The following is a 21,553-nucleotide window of genomic DNA, read 5'->3' as shown; positions in this document are numbered from 1 at the left end:
TCCGTTGAGAAAGAAAAAAAAAAAATGGAAGCCAACCTAATCCTGACCCATTTCGGGAACTTGACTATTCAGCTCACACTCAGACATGTGCAGAAAGAAAAAAAATGATTCGAATCTATTGCTGAGATCAGCAGACGTGTGTGTGTGTGTGGGGGGGCGGGCCGTGGGGGGCGAAAGGGGAAAGATGGAAAGAGGGGGAGAAAGAAAGGGAGAGAGAGATTTCCATGATCTCTGACCAAAACGGTTGGAGTTTAAATTTGCTCTTGGAGGCCTTTCTTTCTGACAGGTGACTCAGTCCCTTATTGCAGCTTTACCTTCTTTCTTACTCCTACGTTAAAGTTAAGGCAACCTCTGCTGTGGGTTAAGGGCAGTTGTCAAAACATCTCCACTGCAATTCAGTGCTAATTACCTGAGCTCCTAGGACATATGGAGTACTCGCTGGCTGTGTCGCAGTGTGCACAGATGTCTAAGGACTCGCACCTGTCCTAAGGCAGGAAGTATCCGTTTGTGATGGTGATGCCACCTGAGTGGGAGTGACCAGACCCTTCATTTAAATGAGCACATCCTGTGGTCCAGGCACCAAATGCGGAGGAAACATAGAAAACAAGGCAGCCGTGACCTTGGTTGCCATGGTGTTTTGAATCTTGTGCAAGACAAGGCGAGGAAAAGTAGTAATTGCAGGTAGTGGCTAGTGACATGAAGAGAGTAACATGCAGGGGAATGGGACAAAGTTGACAGGGTTTGCGACTTCAGCTAATGCGCTCAGGGAAGACCTGCCTACGAAGGTGAACTCTGGGCTCGGGCCTGCGTTGTGAGAAGGGGCCAGCCCTTCAAACATTTGGGGAAGACTGTTCTCAGCAGAGGATGTGTGAGCTTGAGCTTGAGGAATGAGTGGGCTTCCCACAGCCAGAGGGGAGGGAGAAGCCGTTAATTAAGGCAGGAGGCCCAGGGAGGTGCTCGGTGAGCAGTGCAGCAGCCCTCATGGTTCAGAGCAGCTGGGAGACAAGGTCGGGGATGGGGCTGGAGACAGAGGACTCCAGCCTAAAAGGTGGGCGGCAGGTCAGGCAGTTTTGGACCTTGTCGTCTTGGCCATTAAGATCTTCTTGTTGATTTTTTTTTTTTAACAGAGAACCTCAGGGTGTCCTCTGAGAATTACACAGAAAAATAATTAGGAGTGGAAGTCAGCAGGTTCTCAAATGGTAAACCAGGTCCTCCCTGCCTGAGTAATTACAGCTTATGAGGAAAGGTGGGGTAAGGAAGCGTAAGCATCTGGTGCTCCGTTTTGAATTTTTATTTATTTGGACAATATGGAGAGAGCAAAGAGAGTGGTAGGGTGGAAAACAGAGAATTACACAATTGTGATCTTTTATGGTCAGTTTTTGGGAAAAATGACCAAGTAATAGCTCAACTTCTCCACAGAGGGAGCTAGGCAACTGTTTTCCATTTTAGCTCAGAAAGGTCAGAGAGGCCCCTGGCCAGCTTAGCTCAGTTGGTTTGAGTGTCATCCCTGAACCCCGAAGTGGTGGGTTCAATCCCCGTCAGGGCACATACAGGAAACCACCAATGAATGCATCAATCAGTGGAACAACAAAGCAATGTTTCTCTCTCTCTCTCAATATATAAAAATTAGAAAAAAATTAGAGCATTAAGAATTGAGGATAGTCATAAAAATGGACTCCCAGTGGCACCAGACTGGCTCAACTAAAAGCACTCACTGGCAACACGGTTCTGTCGTACTGGGAGATGGCCTGACCGCATTCCGTGAGAAGGCAGAGGGTTCAGATGACATGATCCCCAAATCCACCCCAGGCCTGGAAGGTCCACCTCCCACTAGACAGGGGCTTCCTTTCCCCCTTTCTTCTCTTAGCCCCTCATCATCTAACCGAAGCTGTATTAATAACAGTCTACATGACATCACTCAGTGATAGGATGTCAAGGAAAAGCATGCTCGTCACCCAAGGACTTTGCATCCTGGGGACAGTTTCGAAGCCTTGACTTCTCGTCGACAGGAACCTCCCACCCAGGATGAGTGCTGAGTTCGTAGAGGGTGAATCCTGAATTTCTATGGGAAAAACGGGGGGTCAAGGAGGAGGGAAAAAGATCACATGCTCACCAGCGGGGAGAGCCGTAGGCGTTTTGGGGAAGGAAGTGAGTTGTTCAGTTTTGCTTTGGGTTGTTCACTGGGCTGCTTTAAAGTGCCAGGCCTGGCTCATGTGCACGTTAAACCTTGGCCTCCAGCAAGCTGGCTGCAGGGGAGACTTGTTGTTGAATTACCCTCCATGCACAACCAAGTCAGAAAACCCAGGATGCTTCTCGTGCAGAATGGGCCTCACAACCAACCCGTTTTAAACATCGGTGTTACGGTCCAGGGCTGCTGCCCGGGGAGTCAGTGATCTGCTTGGAGGCAGAAAGCTCCCCGGAGTGAGGCCTGGTGAAGACACACACCGAGACTCCTGGGTGGATGTCCACACTGGGCCCTACACGTGGGCAGCGTGGAGGTGGCATTGCGAAGGACACAAACCACGCAGGGCTAAAATCGAGGAGAGGAAGTTCTCGGGAAACACTGACTTGGTGAGGCCTTCATAGGCAAAGAAGATCCCCTTATGAACTCCTGAGACAGCTCTGCGCGCCCTCCCACACCCCCAGTGGAGGTCTCAGTGGGACCTGCCTGATCACTTAAAACTACAGCTTTCCCACACCTGAGCCTTGCCTCCTTTATTTCCCCCCTTCCATTTACCATCATGTATTAAGACTATATGTTTTATGTATTTATATATTACTTGTCTCTCTCTACTTGAATATACATGAGGCCTGGAATTATGATGATGTCTGTTTTGTTCCCCACAATAAGCCAGCACTTGGCACGTGGTGAGTGCAACTTATTTGCTGAATTCAGCACAGACTGGATGTAAAGCCATGGTCTGGGGGAGCTCTCTGAGACTTGAGTGAGGAAAAAAGGTGACCCTGGTCCCCACAGCAGTTGGGGAGATGGGAAAAGCCCATGAGAAAGGAGAAATCAAGGGACCATGATGTCAAGAAGGATGGTGGGAGTGACCACACACTAGTTATCAAGCTTTTGTTCAGACAAAACCATCTACAGCTGACTTAGGATCGGGTGGAATTGCATATTCTGCATGACCTTGAATTTCAACCGCGGTTATGTTTCATGAACCAGTGCTTCCCCCTCTAGGCATCAGTGGCCCTTGAAGAGTCTGGATGAATGCTACAGCCCTCTCCTTCAGAGCGCTGCATTCAGACACGCACCAGACTGCAGACAGTGGCTGGGGGTTTCCAGACTCAGTCGAGTCTATCCCAGAAGGTCAGGTTCATAGCCAACCCTCCCCTCTCCCCAGAGAGCTCTTCTTAATGGCATTAATCAAACTGTCTCAATGTAGAACTTCGGGTGTTGCAGGTCTCCTGGGCTTCCGCAGATGTTTCCTAAGGTTAGAACCGGCTAACTTTCTGGGCCCTCAGAGAGAGTACAAAATGTGAATGAGCTGGTTCACGCCCGAAAGCAACAGAGAAACAAAAGAGAACTCACCACCATCTCCTGGATGTGAAACATCTCTGCACCTCCAGGTGACAGGCGGTTGGGGAAGGAGATGCTGACGGATGACCCGGGAAGGGCGCTTGGCCCTGTGTTATAGACCTGTGGGCGGGGGACACACACAGCAAGTTTTAACAGAAATACAGACCTTCCTTTCACGTCATGCAATGTATCCGCTGAGGTTCTCGGAAGCGATGCACAGAGAGTCTAGGGCTTCAAGTGAAATATCAAATGATGGGGGATTCCAATGTTCTTGTCTTCTTCCTTCTAAAATTATTTCTTTGCATAATTTTAGTCCAGTGGTTCTCAAACTTTAGCATATGGCAGAATAACCAGAAGGGCTTGTTCAAACATAAACAGGGTGGTGGGCAGGGCGTGGGGTGGGCTGAAGGACTTGCATTTCTAAGAAGCTCTCGGGAATCACAGTTTGACAGCCACTGACCTGGTCAGACTCCTTTCATTGTAGAGTTTGAGGTGGCTGAGACCCTCATAGACACAGCAGGTTGTCCCTAAACCAAACAATCTGATTCACAGAAAGGGCTGTTTTCAGGGCACTACCCAGCTGACTGGGTTTCTCTGAAATGTGGAGGCGATCCCTGGCTTATATTGTTCAATGTCATCTGTGCGTCTCTTTCCTGTGCCAGCATTTGGTCCTTCCAACTTTGGCCTTCTCGCCCCTGCCCGCCCCGGTCCTCCCCATTTTCTGTCTCCAGCAGCCCATCATCTCCTGAGAAACGAGAGAAAAGATGGCACCCGCCAAGAGACTGGTCAGTGAAAAGGGACCCAGCAAAGGCTGAGGATGAAACTCAAGCTAAAAATGGAACAGGAAGGAGAAGAAAAAAGATGGGTAGGAGGCAGACAGCAGGTGAGCAGTTGCCGAGGGCTGGGGTGTACGGAAGATGGGGAGTGTGCTGGACAGAAGAATGTCCCCCCCAAGACATCCGTGTCCTCCACTGTGAAACCTGTGAACATGTTATGTTCGCATGGCAAAGGGCAATTAAGGTTGCTAATCAGCTGACCTTAAAAATAAAGAGATTATTGAGGATTATCCAGGTGAGTGCAAAGTGATCGCAAGGGTCCTTCTATTGGGAAGAGCAAAACGGAGTCAGAATCCGGGAGATGTGAGAGAGACTCTGCCAGCCATTGCTGGTTTTGGGGTCCAAAGGGATACTGAGCCAAAGTGGGGAGAAGCTGCAAAGGGTGACAAGACCGATTCTCCAACAGTGGCTCCAGAATGGGACACAGCCCCGCTGACACCGTGATTTTGGCCAGGGAGACCCATTTTGGATCCCTGTGCTGCAGTGATGTAGGGTAATACATTCGTGTCATCAGGGATGGGGCTGGCATTGAGCCACTACGTTGGCGGTAATTAGTTACAGGGACCGCTTAGGGATGCGGAGCTCCTTTTGGGGTGGCATAATCTATAATTAGATTACGGTGATCATTGCCCAGGTCAGTTCTGCAAATGTGCTAAAATCAGTGAACTGCATACTTTCAGTGGGTGAACATTAAGGTATGGAAATGGTATCTCGATAAAGACAGTATTTATTTATTAAAAGGTGGGTTAGGAGCAAGAGAGAGGAAGAAGGGAGATGCTACTCTGAAGCCTGGGGACTAGAGAGAGAATTCAGGGACTCAGGGCATCTCGGCAGTTCAGGTCAGAAGGGCTAGAAGTCTGAGCAGGTCTTCACACATGACAGAAGGTGTCAGGGTCTGGCTCCAGCCAGCCCTTCCCTAAAAAACTGTCCTCATTTTTTTTTTTTTTTTTTTGCAATAGTAGGTTCTGCTTCAAAGAATAGACCCCTCCCCCCCTCAAAAAAGGCTAGAGCAGATGAGCTGTCACTGCTAACTGTTGATTCAAAAGGAACGACATTCACCAAGAACAACCACCCTAAGACACAAGAACAGGAAGGAATAGCCAACCGCAATCCAAGTAAGTAATTTGAAGTGAAACCTGAGAGCCCAGAACTGAGAGGAAATGGACTGATGTGTCTGGGAAATCCCAATTACAGCCTGAGTCGGGGAAGGAGAGGAGAAAGGGATTCTGATTTGCATTAGTTCACCACCAGGGCCAGCCAGATGGGAGAGCTTGTATTACAACATTAATTTATTTCTAACAAATGTCTTAGCATTTGATTCTCTGCAAATGTTCTTGTGCAACATCTGCATCATTTTTCAGGTGAGGGGAATGACCGAATCTGGATGCAAAAGGAAAAGAACAACCTCTGGTTGGCCAACAAATTATTTGTCTCTGTTAAGAACACTTAGTATTTCTGCCTTTTTTCCAGCTGCATTTGCAGTGGAGTCTTCAAATGATTACGTAGCTTATTGAATAATGGCTTTTAAAAGACACAGAAACATCTCTTTGTATAAAAAGTTTCTAGCCCTGGCTGGTGTGTCTCAGTGGATTGAGCGCTGGCCGGCGAACCAAAGGGTCTTGGGTTTGATTCCCAGTCAGGGCACATGCCTGGGTTGCGGGCCAGGTTCCCAGTAGGGGGCGCGTGAGAGGCAAACACACACTGATGTTTCTCTCCCTCTTTCTCCCTCCCTGTCACTCTCTATAAATAAATAAATAAATAAAAATTTTAAAAGTCTCTTTATAGAAAAGTCTTGTGCTATTCAGGAGGAATGCTGTCAGAAGAAGGAAAAACAGAAGTGATTGATCCCTGTTCCTGACCCTCCCCCATTATTTCTCTCTCTCAGTCGTTATCACCATCAGTGTGGTCAGTGGCCTTCCTGCAAGATGGTCATCATGACACAATTACACCAGAAAATGAGCCTGCAGAGAATGCTCAAGGAAGCTGTCAGCTTTGCTAACACAGGACAATCTCCTACTTAATGACTGCACATCCATCTTACACTCCCAGTCACCTCGCTTAATCCTGGTGGAATGGCGTGTTCTTCCTCAGGCAACTGATAATCAAGGGCTTTATCTAAAGGACGTGTCCACCGCTCACTCCTTCCCGGGGCCCCCAATTCTCTGGCCTGTATCCTGTCAGGTGTGGTGTCTAGAAAACCCTTTGTCTGAATACCAAACTTCAAGCTCCCTGTGAAAACGCCTTCAGAGAGACATGAGTTAACTGCAGGCCCTCTGAGTCCTTTCTTTGTTTTAGAGGGTGGTAAAAATGTTCTGGGATCTTTTGTATAACTGCTCTTCCTTCTTGCTTTCTCCTCTCGACGCCTGTACTCTCTTCATTCCGTGGCATGTGTTTAAATAATTTTTGTGACTCTATCTTTTGTTGTATGACACCTAAAAACTCTAAGAGTCAGCAATTAAAATTAAAGCAATTTAAGGAAAACGAAATAACTCCAGCTGATCTTTACCCGTTTTCTGTCCCATTGCAAGAAGCAATGGAGAAAAACAAATGAATTCTGAGAAGCAATTCGGAAACACAGAGGTCCTGTTCACGGCAATCACTCCAGGGCCTCAAAAGCAGATCTAACCCCAACCCCCCGCCCCTGTAAATCAAGCATGGGGTGGGGGTGACAGCTGGGCTTGGCTGGCCAAGAGGCGTGCCCCCTCGAGCCGGGGACATGCGTTATCCATCATGGCTGCTGAGGTCTCTTGCCTGGGAGAACATTTTGGAGAAAGAAAGACCATTGTTTGTGTGACCCCACAAATGTTTTACTGTCTCGTTCTCTGGACCCTCACCCCATCATTATTCGTCACCCCCTTGGTCAACCTGGGAGTGGCCACAGGGAAAGAAAATAAAAATTACTTGGCCACAGTGGTGAGAGCCAGACCAGGAAGCCACCTTCTCCATGGGGAAGGGCAGCGGGGAGGCAGGGGGAGAGCTCTGAGCAACGTGGGATGTAGATTACAATAGAGTGAACTGAGGTGGGTGTGCTCATCTCCCCCTCCTTCCCTTCATCCTCGCTCCTGGGGGGTGGGGCGGGCTGGGCCAGTCTTTCCCCGCAGCTCTGGGCCCTGCAGCCTGCCCTTTCCTGCTTGGGCCTACATTTCCCTGTTTCTTAGTTGAAGAGAATACACTGAACGAGGCTGAGGCCCCTGGACCCTCTGGATTCATATTCAAAGAGTCTCATGGTTGCTCGGTTGCCTGGAGCGTTGTCCTATACACCAAAATGTTGTGGGTTCGATCCCTGGTCAGGGTGCACCAAGCAGGCAACCAGTCCATGTCTGTCTGTCTGTCTCTGTCTCTCCCTCCCTTCCTCTCTCTCAAATCAATAAACATGTCTTCAGGTAAGGATTAAAAAAAAAGGTCTCACATTGAACAGTGCTGGCCGGAGAATTTGTACGTTACAGCAGGGTCAGCACGGTCGGCTTGCCGGCTAGATCCAACCTGCTGCTATTTTCATACAGCCTGCGAGCCAGGAGGGGCCTTACATTTTTAAATGGTTGGAGGAAAAATAAAACAGAAAGAGCACCGATTCATAACACGTGAAAATGCTATAAACTTCAGATGTCAGTGTCCAGCGTGGCAGGTTTGCATCTGCACTGCCTAGGGTGGGTGGCTTTGGTGCCGCAGTAGGTCATTAGTTGCTATAGAGACTGGACAGCGTGCCGACCCTAAAATTCTTATCCCCGTGGCCCTTTCAGAAAAGTTTCCCACTGTTGGCTTAGAGAAGCAATGGTGTCCTTCATGATGACCACTGTCCTCGGCAGGTGTGACAGGGAGGGCCAGCCCTGCCCCGTGACGGGGCCGCATGTGTCACCCCCCAGCCCCCGTGGGGAGTGGACATGAGCTGGCACTGCTCTGTCCCTGTAAAACTGCACTTCTGGAAGGCCGCCCTCTCTTGGGGCGGTGGGCTCCTGGCTGAGTCAGCACGGAGAACCCAGGAGGCAGGGGATGTGGCCAGTCCTCAACGCTGCCCTGCCCAAAATGTGAAGACTGATGGGGAACAGAAAGGGGTCCTTAGGGGCCGGCTGGGCTGGGCTGCCGGCCTGGGCCTCAGCATCCAGAGGCATCATGCAGCTCCCCTTCCACATCCTGGAAAGCAGAGGGGTCTACACAGCGAAGCGCCAGACAGGGAAGGAATCAACTCTGGGGATGGTCACAGAAAACACACCTGCACACCTAACCCACGTTCCAGCCAACCACGCTGGGGACAGTTTCTCCGGGACGGAGCCTGGCCCTTCAGTTGCCTTTCAGAAGTCAGGCCCCAGGAGCCCTCCCACTGGTCCCCCGGGACACAGACTGTCTGCAAGGGCAGTACCTGGAGGGTGACGTTGAGGGGCTGGAAATGACACTCCAGATCATCCAGCTGAATGAAGTTGGATGCGTCCACAGACTCGCCGTACACAAAGGAGGTTGGAGACATGATTCTGGAAGAGAAACCGTGACGTCCATCATCCCAACCCCTGGTCGTGCAACCCACGCTCACGCCCAGCCCGAGAACCCAAACAGCCATCTCTGGGACCTGGCTGTCCCCAGTGCCTGCCACCAAGGGCTTTCCTTCCAGAACTGTTACTTTCTCTCCTGCAAACAGACACAGCCAGACTTACGCTTTCTAAACAGGCCTTTCCAATTATGACATGTCACCTTGGGTCAAATCAGTGAGTGGCAGGCATAACTATGTACTGGGATTGTGCTGCTGGAATGAATAACACGGCTGGGTATGGTAGCTTTGACTTCAGTTTCTTTTAACTGGATTAGAAAATTAGACATGTCCTATGTTGTGCAAAACTTTCGGCAGAGTGAGAAAGGAAATAAATACATAGGAATTATATAATTGGCACCCTACATCCCATGCAGTGACAGATTTGCTTCAAACTTTAAATTTGTCAAACTACCCAAACTATGAGAAATTAGTTCTTAAAAGTAGAATCCACCCGATGGCAGCATGTTTCTTCAGATTTCAAACAGTGGCTACGTGACATGTCACTGAGAGGTCAAGGTTGGCTTGCAGCATGCTTTCCAGGTGGCCCGGACCAACAGACTCTGAGACGAGAGGCGAAGCCCAGCCTCACTCCGGTTCCCAGAAGAATGATGGATTCTAGGTGAGAGTCTAGCAGCTGCTCACTTGCCTGAACACTAACCATGTAAGGTTTGGGGCACGGGGTCTGAACGGACAGCAAGTCTTCTATTTTCAACTTAAGCGTATTCCTTCAGAAATGCAGCTAGAGTCCCAATGTTATCAAATAGCAGGAGCATGTCCCTGTAATTATGCTTGCCCTGTTTGGTGTTCCTGGGAAGATCAGAGGCTGGGCGGTTTGTTTAACCCATGGCTTCATCGGGGGCTGTTCACACCTCACTGTGAGGCCCCCCAGGGCCCGAACACAGGATGGAGTGAGCCACTTTTCTCTTTGGTCCCCAAGGACAGGGCCTGGTTCAGGGCACACTCTCACTGTGCCTCTGATGAGACAAGTAAATAAACTACATGGTTAAAAATAGAGCCATGAACAAAGGCAAATCTATGCTAATTTGCAAATAATATTCCACTGATGCCTCATGTCTGAAGACCATGACGAAGAATGCTGAGTGTGCAGGCCTGATTCCCGGCACCCCGCAGGGCACTGGCGATAACTGCCAGGGCCCCTTCTGTGACGTATTAGCATCTCTACCTCGAGCCAAGGCCAGGGCCCAGAGCTCTCGAAAACTGAAAAATGAGAAACTCCAGAAAGCTCAGCTTGCATCTGGAGCAAGGGTTCAATGGATCCTCATTTTATCTAAACAGAGTGAGCAAAGCCTGTTCCCACTCTGCGAGAGGGGCGTGCTCGGTCTTCTGACGCCGGAAGCAGGAACTGAGCTCTCAGGTTTCCAGGCAGGGGCTTGGGCTGAAAACCACCGCGTTGATTTGGGTCTGCAGCCCCGCTTTCCAACAATGCCAGCAGCACCTCGGGGACTGGACTTTACCCGGCAGGCAGTGGGCCTGGCCTGGTGGTTCCCTGCCTGCTGCAGACTGGCACTGACACTGGGCAGAGACGCTGCCGGCTCTGTGTAAAGGGTTAACAGAGCCACACAAAGCTGGTGCCAACTGCGAGCCACCCAGAGCACCAGGACCCCTCCAGCTGTGACCTCTGGCCCAGCAGCCTCTGGCTGAGATTTTAAGCCCAGGAATCTCGCTACCTGCTACCATCTGGCACTCTGGCAGGGAGGGTGCTGGGAAAACATGCACATAAAGGTGTACAGAATGTGCAACGAGATTAAGGGGCTTCAACTTGTCATCACACTTCTTGTGTTTCCCACCAGGTGGGTCGGTGGCGGGGAAAGAGGAGAAAATCAGGAGGGAGGAGAGTGCAAGTCACTGCTGCTAAGGCTGTCCCTGCATTTCAGAGCTGGGAAGAGTCCAGGCTACACGTGCAAATTCAGGAAAGGCACCACCTGTCCCCTGCGGGGCACCTCTGTGTTCTGGCAACCCCAGCCTGGGCCACTCACCCAGTGATGGACGTGTCCACTTCGTGCATCAGTGGCACCACCAGCGTGAGGCTGTTGTCATGCAGGGACCCTGCACGCTCCACGTTGCCGCTGTGTGGGAAGAGGGGAGGGAATGCTGGTCAGCACCAGGTCACGGGCGGCTGCAGCCTCCTGTGCTCCGTCTTACAGCTCGACCTACATCCCCCCAGGGCTGGCTGGGCACCTTGTCTATCCTCTATTCTGGAGGTCCCTGGCAGAGTCACGGTGGGCATGCAACTGTCTCAGTTGTGTTCCCGTCACAAAGATGTGAGTGTGAGTAGAGTCCTGGAGAGCTGACCCCAGGAAATACCAGTCGGGAGGAGAGAAGGGACCCAGGAAAGGGGAGGAAGACCATGAAAGCATGTGATCCGGGAGGTTAGGGCTGTGGGCACCAGGCTCAGGGACGCTGAGAGGCAGTCTTCCCAACTCCGGGCACAGGAGCTGGGCCTTCGTCCACTGGCTCCTGAGTGCTGCTGCTGGGCAAGGCGGGGGCGCACTAACTCCCTGGCCCCTGCCCCACACACGCAGGCACTCGGGGCAGTGGGCTCCGCACACAGAACGCCTCGTGGGCAGTGGCAGGAGCTGGGAGCTGCGCGTGGGGAAGGCGATGCCAAGGGCTGTGTGTGGATGGGCACTGCCAGCATGGGCTGCTTCTACAAGCACTTGCACTGTGAATAATGGACCCAGCAAGGCTGGGGCGCTGCAGCCGGGAAGGAACCTGCTGCTGGACTCCACAGCTATTTCCCATCTGGAGGCCTCACCCACCCTCCAGGGACAGGCAGGCTCAGGAGAGAGGCCCTGGCTGACCCTGTCACCACAAATAACACGGGAACTCCGGCCATGCACTTTGGCTGCAGTATGCCCATATATAGGCATCCTCTTTGGGGCGAGAAAGCACAGGACTGGGATTCTTGGGAGGTCATCCTGGAAGGACAAAGCAAGGGAGCTGGAGGCTGTTGAGTGGCTGCTATGTGACAGGCACATTTCACAGCATGACTGCCCTGGTCCTCAGGATGACCCCAGGAGGGAGGGGTTACCCACCTCAGACAAGCAAGGAGCAGCTCAGATGGATTAGGTCGCTGGCCCCCAGGACCCAGAACAAGCCAGGTCAGTCCGACTCCCAAAGCAGGACTTTTCCTCTGTGATTCCCTCTCCTGGGGGAATCTTCCCTAGATCTGGGGGCTGGGGTGAGAGATGGGAAGAGGGGAGAGGAGAAAAGAAGAACAGAGGAGGAGGAAGAGGAGGGAGAAGACCCAGTTTTCCTTTACTATCTGATTAAATTTCAAATATGAACTGTGACTGTTGTTCCAGGGAGGCAACTGCTGTGGCAAAAGGCAGGGTGGTTGGGTGCACGTCACTGCACCTGGGTTTGTTTGCAGTTGGTTCCATCACACAGCATGACCACGGGGTCCCAGCAGAAAGCCAAGTTCACCCTCCAGGGTGGAATATGAGAGTCTCCGGGACTCGCTGAGGTGCAGGCACAGCTCATCGTCATCACTCCCCTCTCACCATTCCCCGCCCACGTGCAGAGTTCCTACCTGCCCGCTCAGCCTGCCCCCTGCCCTCCCTCTTCCCGACTCTTCCTCTCTCACCCTGCAACTGCTGAATGTGACAATACTTAAATAGCGCTCACATCCCCTCTCCTTCTCTCCTATTGTTCTGAAACAATGGCACTCTGTGACTCTGGCCCCTGCTCCTCATCTGCCTTCCGCATGTGGGGTGACACCCATCACTCAGAGGGCAGCCAGTTTGCAGAGGCAGCAGGATCAAGTGCCCACCCGGCCTGGCTTCCTTGCCCTCCCTTCCCAGGGGGGCAGTGAAAGCCGGAGCACCACTGCTACCAGCAGACGGGAGAGGAGTTCCGTGTGGATGGAGAGGACCCCAGGCCAGCGCCCTTCCCCATGGAGCGTCCTGCCTGGTCTGCGCAACTGGAACTAGTTCCTGATGGAAGCAACACCCCTTGCCCTGCCCTTTGTCCAGCCACCTGTGGCCGCTGGCAGCTCAGGCCCAACAGTGTCATCTGTCATCAGATGACTGTTCCAGACGGAGCTAAGTTGAAAAGCTGAGATAAAGAGGCCAGACATCAAAAGGCTCCCAGTCACTCTGCAAGCGCGTGACTTGCGATGCGTTCACGAGGTCGGCGAAGCCGGGCTGCTGAGAGGGGGGCTCTTGAGGGGCTGTTTACTCTCAACGTGACGAGCTCCTAAATCCACACTGGGCAAGAGCTCTTCAAAGGGTGGTGACGGGAAGGAAGGCAGGGTTGCTAGCTTTCAAGATAAGGAGCTTTGAGGATCTTTCCCTCACAGCAGGAAGTCCAGGGCTGTGGGTGCCCTCCAGGGGAGTAAATCCGGATTTTCACCAAAGTTGGGGAAGAAATCAGCGCCTGAAAACTGCTGTGCACTCAACAGATAATACAACTCCCTTAACGCCTGCATCCAAAGAACTAGAAGAGCTGCTATTTAATAGTTGCGCTACGAATCCTGTTTTCCCTGACGCTATGTGGCAATAGTAATGTATAGAAGGAAATGTTCTTTAAAATGTTTTCTATTTATTGATTTGAGAGACAGAGATGAAAGGAGGGAAGGAGGAGGGAGAGAAGCCTCGCTTTGATGTTCCACGTATTGATGCATTCGCTGGTTCATGTGCCCTGACTGGGAATCAAACCTACAAACTTGATGTAGTGGAATAACGCTCTAACCAACTGAACTACCTGGCCAGCACCTAGAAGGAGATTTTCTTGAATTTAGTAAGTCATTAGCATTTTTCCTACGTGTCTTGCATTGTATCTGGTAAACAGCAGATGCTTAGTGGACGTTTGCTGATCGAAAATAAGTCCGGTATAGAGTAAGGGGCTACAGACAGTGGTTCTCTGCTGTGGCTGCCCATGACCATCACTTAACGAGCCTTTTTAGAACTCCCAAGGCCCAGATCTCACCCCAGACATTCGATCACATCTCTTGGGGGGGGGGCTGGGCCTTGGTAGTGTTTAAAGCTCCCCAGTGGATTCCACTGGACACCTCAGGCCAGCGCGCCACTGGGCTACGGACGTGTCGTTCTAAAAGATGAAGCTCCCTCCGTTGTGTGTTGGTCAGCCCTCCTTCTACACCTCTGATTGGCCGTGAGTGGGGTGGGGAGGCAGGTGGCGCTTCCTCCTTTGGACAAGGGAGGTCTCCTCCGTGTCCTATTTTCTGCTCACATGTTCCTTCCCAGGAATACTGGCTGCCCCAGGGGCTGAGGGACCCAGAGGTCATGTCGATAGATCTGCCCAACACTGGTGAGTCTTCAGTGGATCCAAGAAACAGCAGAAGAACGAGAATTTTCACGTTTCAATGGACGCCTGCCTCCCTTTGTTAAATTTGACAATCTTATGCTCTGCTGGCAAACTGTTGCATTGCATCACTCCCCTCTTCAAGAACATTCCGTGGCTCCCCACTGCTTTCGGAACGTAGTTCAGACTTTCTGAGCCTATGTGGGCCCTCATGGTCCAGCCCAGGCTCCCCTGCCAGCCCATCTCCCACTGCCCTGGCTTGTTCCCCACCCTGCCTCTGAGATGGCCCTCGATGCCCCATTCACTCCATTGCCCGCCACCCTGTGGGTGTGACACAGCAGGATGTCCCATGCCCATTGTCACTACTGTGCCTATGTTTCTTCACCCTGAAGACAGATGACTGTTTGAATGCCACCTCCCCAGTGAAGCCCTCTTGCACTCTAGCAGTCAGAACGAAGTCTACCCTTTCTGTGTGTCTCACATGTTTGTATTACACCACAGTTGCATTTTACATGAACGTGAATCGTGTGATCTTGAAAAGAGTGTAAATTAAAAAGAACAAAGCCTTGTACAGTTTTGAAGTTGACAAGCCCAGCGACCACAGTCTGTGTTGAAAGGCTCTCCCTATCCAGGCAATGGGAGCCACGCTGTGCTGGAAGGTTGCACGGGGGCTCTGGGATTGCTGGGCTACACTTTACCGTTCACTGCTGTTACTAGTTACATCTATTCTGTAGGTCCTAGAGCACATATAGGATGCACTTGGCATTGATGCACATTAGGACTGGCTAGCACTGAACAAAGTGTGGTTCCTGCCCAGGAAATGTAAGGGGGCTGGGCTGCTGGCTTCCCCTCTGATGGTGGAGTGAAAGAGAGGTGACCGCCCAAGAGTCACCTACATTTCCAGAGCCTGGGCAAAGACAGTTGAATGGGAGCTACATGGGGAACGGCAGTGTGGGGTCCCCTTTGGTCCTGTGCCTGAGCAGCTGGCAAGTTGTTAGCTTTGTAGGACAAGTCGAACACAACACATGGCAAAGAAGGTCGGAAACCCACTGAGGCCTGCTGCTCCTACTGTTAGGAGAGAATTTTCTCCAGACTATTAGAGGTAATGCTGACAAGTGCAGAGAGCAGCATTAAACCAAGCAGATGCTATAGTGGCTGTGGGCTGAGGGGCCCTGACAATGTGTGCCTCCACCTTCACAGTCATTCCCAGGGGGGGAAATCATCTTAATTCTGTGGGTTTTAAATAGTGTTGGGATGGAGGAAGGCCTTAAATGGAAATAAGATTCAAGGGTAGTGGGAGGTGAAAATCGAGCCTGCTTGCACCTGCACCCCGCGAGTCCTGCCGCTGTCCACTGCTGGGTTACGTCTGTGGGGCCCTCAGCTGGGCTTCCCAGGTGCCCAGCTGTAAGGATGGAGACCAAGGTCCCGAAGGCAAAGCCACTAGTGAGACTGTGGACAAGACTGAAAGATTCAGGATGTGCGAAGCATCCTCGTCTACTCTGTGGGCAGTTGGTGTTTTTATGAAAATTCAAGAATCCCTGGGGCTGAGGCATCACAGAGGCCAAAATTCAGAGAAAAACCTGAGACCAGGATTTACTACCTCTGGCAGCAAAGATGCAAGATATGACGTCAAGGACCAAATGGACTCAGGAAAGGCAGATTTCTGCAGACAGTTTTTGGAGACGACCGTTTGCAATGGTGGGGAGGGTATCTGCCTTTCAAATCAAGTGTCAGGGACCTCGATCAAGCAGTGTGGTTCCTGCCCAGGAAATGTAAGGGGGCTGGGCTGCTGGCTTCCCCTCTGATGGTGGAGTGAAAGAGAGGTGACCGCCCAAGAGTCACCTACATTTCCAGAGCCTGGGCAAAGACAGTTGAATGGGAGCTACATGGGGAACGGCAGTGTGGGGTCCCCTTTGGTCCTGTGCCGAAGGTATGGTCTCAGTAGCAGAAGCTGAAGGTGTCTCTGGCTGCCTAAAAGCTGAGGTTGGAAACGGTTTTCCCTTCCCCAAAGGGTAAGAGTCAGCTCTGAATACCTGCATGGCCCCGTGAGTGCTTACCACCGCACCTGTTCACCTAGACCTCTCTCCTCCACATCCCCGCTGTGAACCCTGGGCTCAGACAGTGCTCTCAGGGAACGAGGAGCAGGCCAGTACAGCTGCAACTGCGATCACTTCCCCAGGCAGGGTTTCCTCGGACCCTTTACCTACAGATTTGTGAACTTGTTTGGAGACGCGTGGTGAACGGAGGACTTTGCATCACCCAACAGTGACCCAAGAATGCACGAACTGTCCCAGATGCCCTCCAAGGACAGGGAAAGGGAGACAGGGTAGCGGTGCAAGCAGAAGCAGACGAGCACCACCCCTGAGAGATCTGATCCCACCCAGCGCCCTGGGGCTTTGTCACTTCGATTTCCTCAGCCTCCTGGGCATCGTCAAAGCGTGACTGGGGTGTGTCTCCAGATTCCATCAATACTTTATGTTTGGGGAAGAAAAGCTGAAATCCCTCTTACCTCTGAGCAGTAATGATGAAGCTCAGAACTTCCTCTTCCCCAGACAAATGGCTTGTATCAAAGATCACGCTGAATTCATACTGGGGGGCAAAAAGAAAGTGACGTTGGCATCAGCAGGGACTCCAAATTAAACAGCTGGCGATGATCTTCCCCAGTTTATGACTTCTGGAAATGCATTTGCATGGCCGGCTTTACCTGCACATGTATCCTTGTGCTCACCAGGCTGGAGACACTGCTTTGAGGGAAAAGCTGCCCACCCCACCAAGAGGCACTCTGTCCCCCTCAATGGCTGAGGCTCTTCAGGAAGGGACACGCTTGTCTCTTAAAGCAGGACTTTCTCAGTTTCACTCACTTGCCAGCTTCCCAACTGTTTGCCCCATTGGCATACCGTATCACCTGTGACGCGTACTTCATATTTTTATTGCCTTGTTCTTTGTGCTGAAAGACCATTTTAAAGGGAAATGTATGCCACTCTCACAGCTGGGACTCCAGGATCCCTTGCCACAAAAAGAAGGGAGTGACAAAAATAAGTACAATGGAAGCAAAGCAAGGCTGAATTCTGCAGCCTGCTGGAGGCTCTGGGCCTGAGGTCTGCTCCCTTGGGGTGAGAGGGATTAACCAGCGATGGGGAGGTGGCGAAGACATGCTAACCCCAGCACAGACCTTATCTGCGTGCGCTCAGCACTGAAAGAGCGTTGAAAAGGGAAGGCTTCTCCCACTGTAGGAACCACTGCTGTCCAGTGCTGAGGCCATATATCATCCACAATCATCTCAGGTACCTGTGGTGGTGAGCCTCCTGTGGTCTGGGAAACGCCACCCTCAGCAAATGTGTTTCACCCCCCAGACATCGGGCGTGCGTGGGAGTGGGGGAGGAGCCCTTGGCGGGGGTTTTAGAACCAGACTCTACCACACAGTGACTATGTGATCTTCACCAAGACACTGAATTTGTCTGCATTTTAATAAAAGGAAGAGGCCCTGGCTGGGTGGCCCCGTTGGTGGGGCATCATCCCATAAAGCAAAAGGTCATGGGATCGATTCCTGGTCAGGGCACATGCCTAGGTTGTAGGTTCGGCCCCTGGTTGGAGCATGTACGGGAGGCAACTGTAGATGTTTCTCTCTTACACTGATGTCTCTCTCTACCCCTTCCCCTAAGCATGTCCTTGGGTGAAGATGAACAAAAAACAGAAGAGGGTGGACAAAACAATTCTTAAATTCCGTCAAGCTCTGAGAGCCTATGACTTATTTAATACCTAAACACTGGGGTCCCTTTATGACCAGTTCTAGGCCATGGTCTAACTTCCAAAGACTGGAATCTACTGAACCGAATGCTGCCTGCAGGTACGAACACCAGACCGTCACACCGGCCCATCGTCTACAGTGGCCACCGAGCTTCCCTTTCTGCACAGAATTTCTGTTGCCGTGGGGCTGGGAGGGAGGGGCACGGAGACAGGACAGGAAGTAAAGCTAGAAGAGACAAAGGAAGGAAAGTCACGGGTCCTGTCCCAGCAGAGAGTCAGAACAGGCCGGAGATCTGCATTACACACACTGCAGATCGAGATGAGGTGAGAAGCAGAGGATTTGGGCAAGACGCCAAAATCGGGGGTGGAAGCCTGGGAGGTCAGACACGCACACGGCTGACCCGAGAGAGCCAGCAGGGTGGACAGGTGGCTCAGCACACGGTCTGGAGCCCAGTGACACACAGGGTCCGAGGGACAGGGGAGGGCCGGCCAGGCTGTGACTAGAGGGAGCCCCTGTTCCTAACCGGGTCACTTCCTGGGCTTTCTCCAGGGAATGTCCCCCTAAACCCCCCTGTCTCCAGGGTTACTCCTGCTACAAGCCTTAACCTCTGTATGTGGTAGGGAGGTCGCTGCATTACCAGTTGGGAGAAAAAATTCAATATTCCAACATTCATACTTCTTTTGGCTCTGTGACTACTTTGAAAGTTAACGGATTCTGATGAAATGTGATACCCCAAATTCCAACACTGCTTTGTTTTCATTGATTCATTTTTACGACTACCTTCTCTGTACGGCAAGGGAGCCTGGGTCTGTCTGTGACAGTGGTATAAATTCTCCCTTTAAAATAAACTTCAGACTAAAACTATTAGGACCCACCTTAGGTCTGATCTGGGATGTACACTGAATTTTATAATGAGACGGCAACTGTAAAACTCAGTTCAGTCTGTTTTTTTGTTGCTCAACAGATTCCAATGAAATTTGTGTGTGGTGTGCCACCTGTGCTACGCCAGGCAAGGATGTCCGAGGCCAGGCTCTTCCTCCTTTCTCCTCACCCTAACCGGAGTCTAACGGGGCTTGGGGTCCTTTTCTATGGGCAGCCGCCCTGAGGTTTCCCTTCTCCTGAGAACGCGGGCAGACGAGAGAGAGACCCAGGAAGAGGCTCAGGAATCACGGACGTAGGGGCCACAGTCGCTTGGAGCAGGTGCATTCAGTGAGGCTGACGGGTGCGAGTGATTTTTAAGAAATGAGCAAATCATCTTTCTCACGAGAACATTCTCAAAATTGGTTTATATATAAAACAGCTACCACGCGCTGGGACCAAAAAGCCACTGAGATGAAAGTGATCCGGTTCTCTGACAGGCGGGAGAGGGGGGCGGAGCTTTCATTTATTCTAGGGGGGCAGAGAAGGTAGACGAAGGAGTGTGAACTTCCTTCAAATCACAGCAGGGAAAACAGTTTCCGTTTCTTTTTCTTTTTTAAAAAAAGATTTTATTTCTTTATTTTTGGAGAGAGGGGAAGAGAGGGAGGGAGAGAAACATCGATGGGGGAGGAAGATCAATCAGCGGCCTCCTGTATGGGCCCCAGCTGGGGACAGAACCTGCACAGGCATGTGCCCTGACCAGGAATCGAACTGGTAACCTCTCGCTTTGCAGGATGACGCCCAACCAACTGAGGCACACGGGTCAGGACATTTCATAAGGCAGACCTGGTCTTTCAGATTCTAGTTTTGCCTCCCAAAATCACATTTTTACATATCTTTGCATCACCTCACCATGATGGCATATGCTAGAATGCTCCATGAATGTCTGACTATGTTGGGCCACATTATTGTTTCGGCTTAGAAAACTTGGGGCTCCTTATAGATATCAAAGTGACTGATTTCTTTTACTTAAAAAATAAAGTACAATATAATTACTTACCTTTTAAGAATTTTAAGACATCTCTCAAGAAAATCGTGAGTGCCCAGGGGAGTCAGGACTGTAGGTCCCTAGCCCAGACCACCTGCACCTTCTCCTGTGTAGTCTCGGGTCTTAAAGTGGCACCAATGTCCCAGGAAAAAACATTTCTAGAAGGTCAACCAGATGCTACTTGCCCCAGTGCTAAGGCCATGTTGCATCTCTCACATTTGGGACACCTCATGTGGCTCAAAGACAAGGTCTGCGTGACTACGGCCCCTCTGGAGTAGACTCGGAGCAGACTGCCGTGGGCCCGAGTGTGGCCGGACCCGGCGTGGCCACCCCAGGTCCTGTGGAAGGAAACCTCAGGGGAGGCAGCTGGTGGAGCCAGAGGCTGGCAGGAAGGTCTGGGGGGCCGCTCCCGAGGAAGTGCCCCATCCCTGCCCCTTACCTTCGACTTGGACCTCATGAAAGGAAATCCCACACTGCACTTGAGGAAGTCCGATTCCAGCAGTTCACAGGAAATGCCCATTTCCTCCTGAAAGGGAGAGAAAAAAGTGCCTACAGATGGGCCGGCCCCAGGAAGACAGATGCGTGGAAGTGGCCCCTGGGGGCGGACTGGGACGTCAGCAGACCCGGTCTATCTTTAGGGCAGTGCTCGGAGAGCAGCCGCTGTGGGCCGTGGTGCGGTGAGGAGTCTCTGACCAGGCCAAGTCCCAGACCCCTCTGGCTGCCCACCCTTCCCATGGGTTCCCTGGGAGACAGGTGCAGAGGACAAAACCACTCCCGACTGTTAACTAACACCTGGGCCCTGAACCCCGTGCCCTCCCGGTAACCTGGACTCAGCCACAGGTGAGCAACCAAGTCATCTTTCTGGCCCCCGGCTCCTAAGCCAACACCCTAATCCTGCCTTTCAAGACCTTGCTGGTGTAGCAAAGTCAAACTCTAAGAAAATCACACCAATGAAAATACAAGGATTCTTTCCACAGCCTAAAGAAGCGAGGGGGACTGAATTCCCCAGCAAGCCTCCCAGGGTTGGGGGTGGGTCAAGGGCACAGTGAGGTTTCCCAGTGTAGCTGGCCTACTCCAGACTCTACGTTCAGTGGCACAAGAGAACAAGGACAGGGGCACAGGGAGCTGCTGTCTTTCCATGGGACACGAGGTGTATAGCCAAGGTCAAGGTCAAGGAGGCTCTTGATAACCCCCATGGCTTCTCCACGGCATTGAAGCAAATCGAGACTTCCAAGGGGAGCCAGCATGCCTCCCGATCTCGGAGAAGGAGAGGCACAGGCCAGAGCTCGCACTCGCTGAGTGTCCCTGGAAGCCGAAGTTTGGTGAGGCGGCGTGACTTCCCCAAGGCCATTCTTGGCTGACTCTACATCCTGTCTCCTTCCCTGTTCCACACAATGGCGACCCAAAGGAACCAGTTCGTGTGGATCTGCCTCTGAAATGCTGCCCGGGCTTCCTGCTCCAATTCCCAAGACCCACGTCTCAGCTCAGACCAACGGTTCTAGTCCTGTAGACGAGTCAAATGGAAGCTTTCTGTTGTGTCCAGTCAGGGAGAAAAAATGCAAGCATTTACTATGACACACCTACACTAGTATATTATGAACATTATCGAACACACAAAAAGTACAAACAATAAAAGGTAACTAACCCATGGCACCAGAAGCTACAAGGGCGACCAGGGAGAGACAGAAAGTGGAAGGGGTTCCCTGAGTGCTGGGAATATTTTTGGGTG

General features: G+C 51.6%; 1 protein-coding gene across 2 annotated transcripts in view; it reads right to left on the bottom strand.

Annotated features, from left to right (window-relative positions):
- ITGA9 (integrin subunit alpha 9) overlaps window positions 1-21,553 on the bottom strand; it is a 311,106-nt gene that overhangs the window by 42,752 nt on the left and 246,801 nt on the right. For both annotated transcript variants that reach the window (XM_037148217.2, XM_037148216.2), the window contains exons 19-23: window positions 20,264-20,350; window positions 16,680-16,759; window positions 10,885-10,974; window positions 8,723-8,831; window positions 3,542-3,649 (exon numbers count right to left, since the gene is read on the bottom strand). In XM_037148217.2, the coding sequence (XP_037004112.2) occupies window positions 3,542-3,649; window positions 8,723-8,831; window positions 10,885-10,974; window positions 16,680-16,759; window positions 20,264-20,350 (474 nt within the window). The remainder of the gene's footprint in view (window positions 1-3,541; window positions 3,650-8,722; window positions 8,832-10,884; window positions 10,975-16,679; window positions 16,760-20,263; window positions 20,351-21,553) is intronic.

This window comes from Artibeus jamaicensis, unplaced genomic scaffold, assembly GCF_021234435.1.
Source record: "Artibeus jamaicensis isolate MK-2021 breed Jamaican fruit bat unplaced genomic scaffold, CSHL_Jam_final contig_519, whole genome shotgun sequence".
Classification (NCBI taxonomy): Eukaryota; Metazoa; Chordata; class Mammalia; order Chiroptera; family Phyllostomidae; genus Artibeus; species Artibeus jamaicensis.
This window is presented reverse-complemented; position numbering and strand designations above follow the sequence as displayed.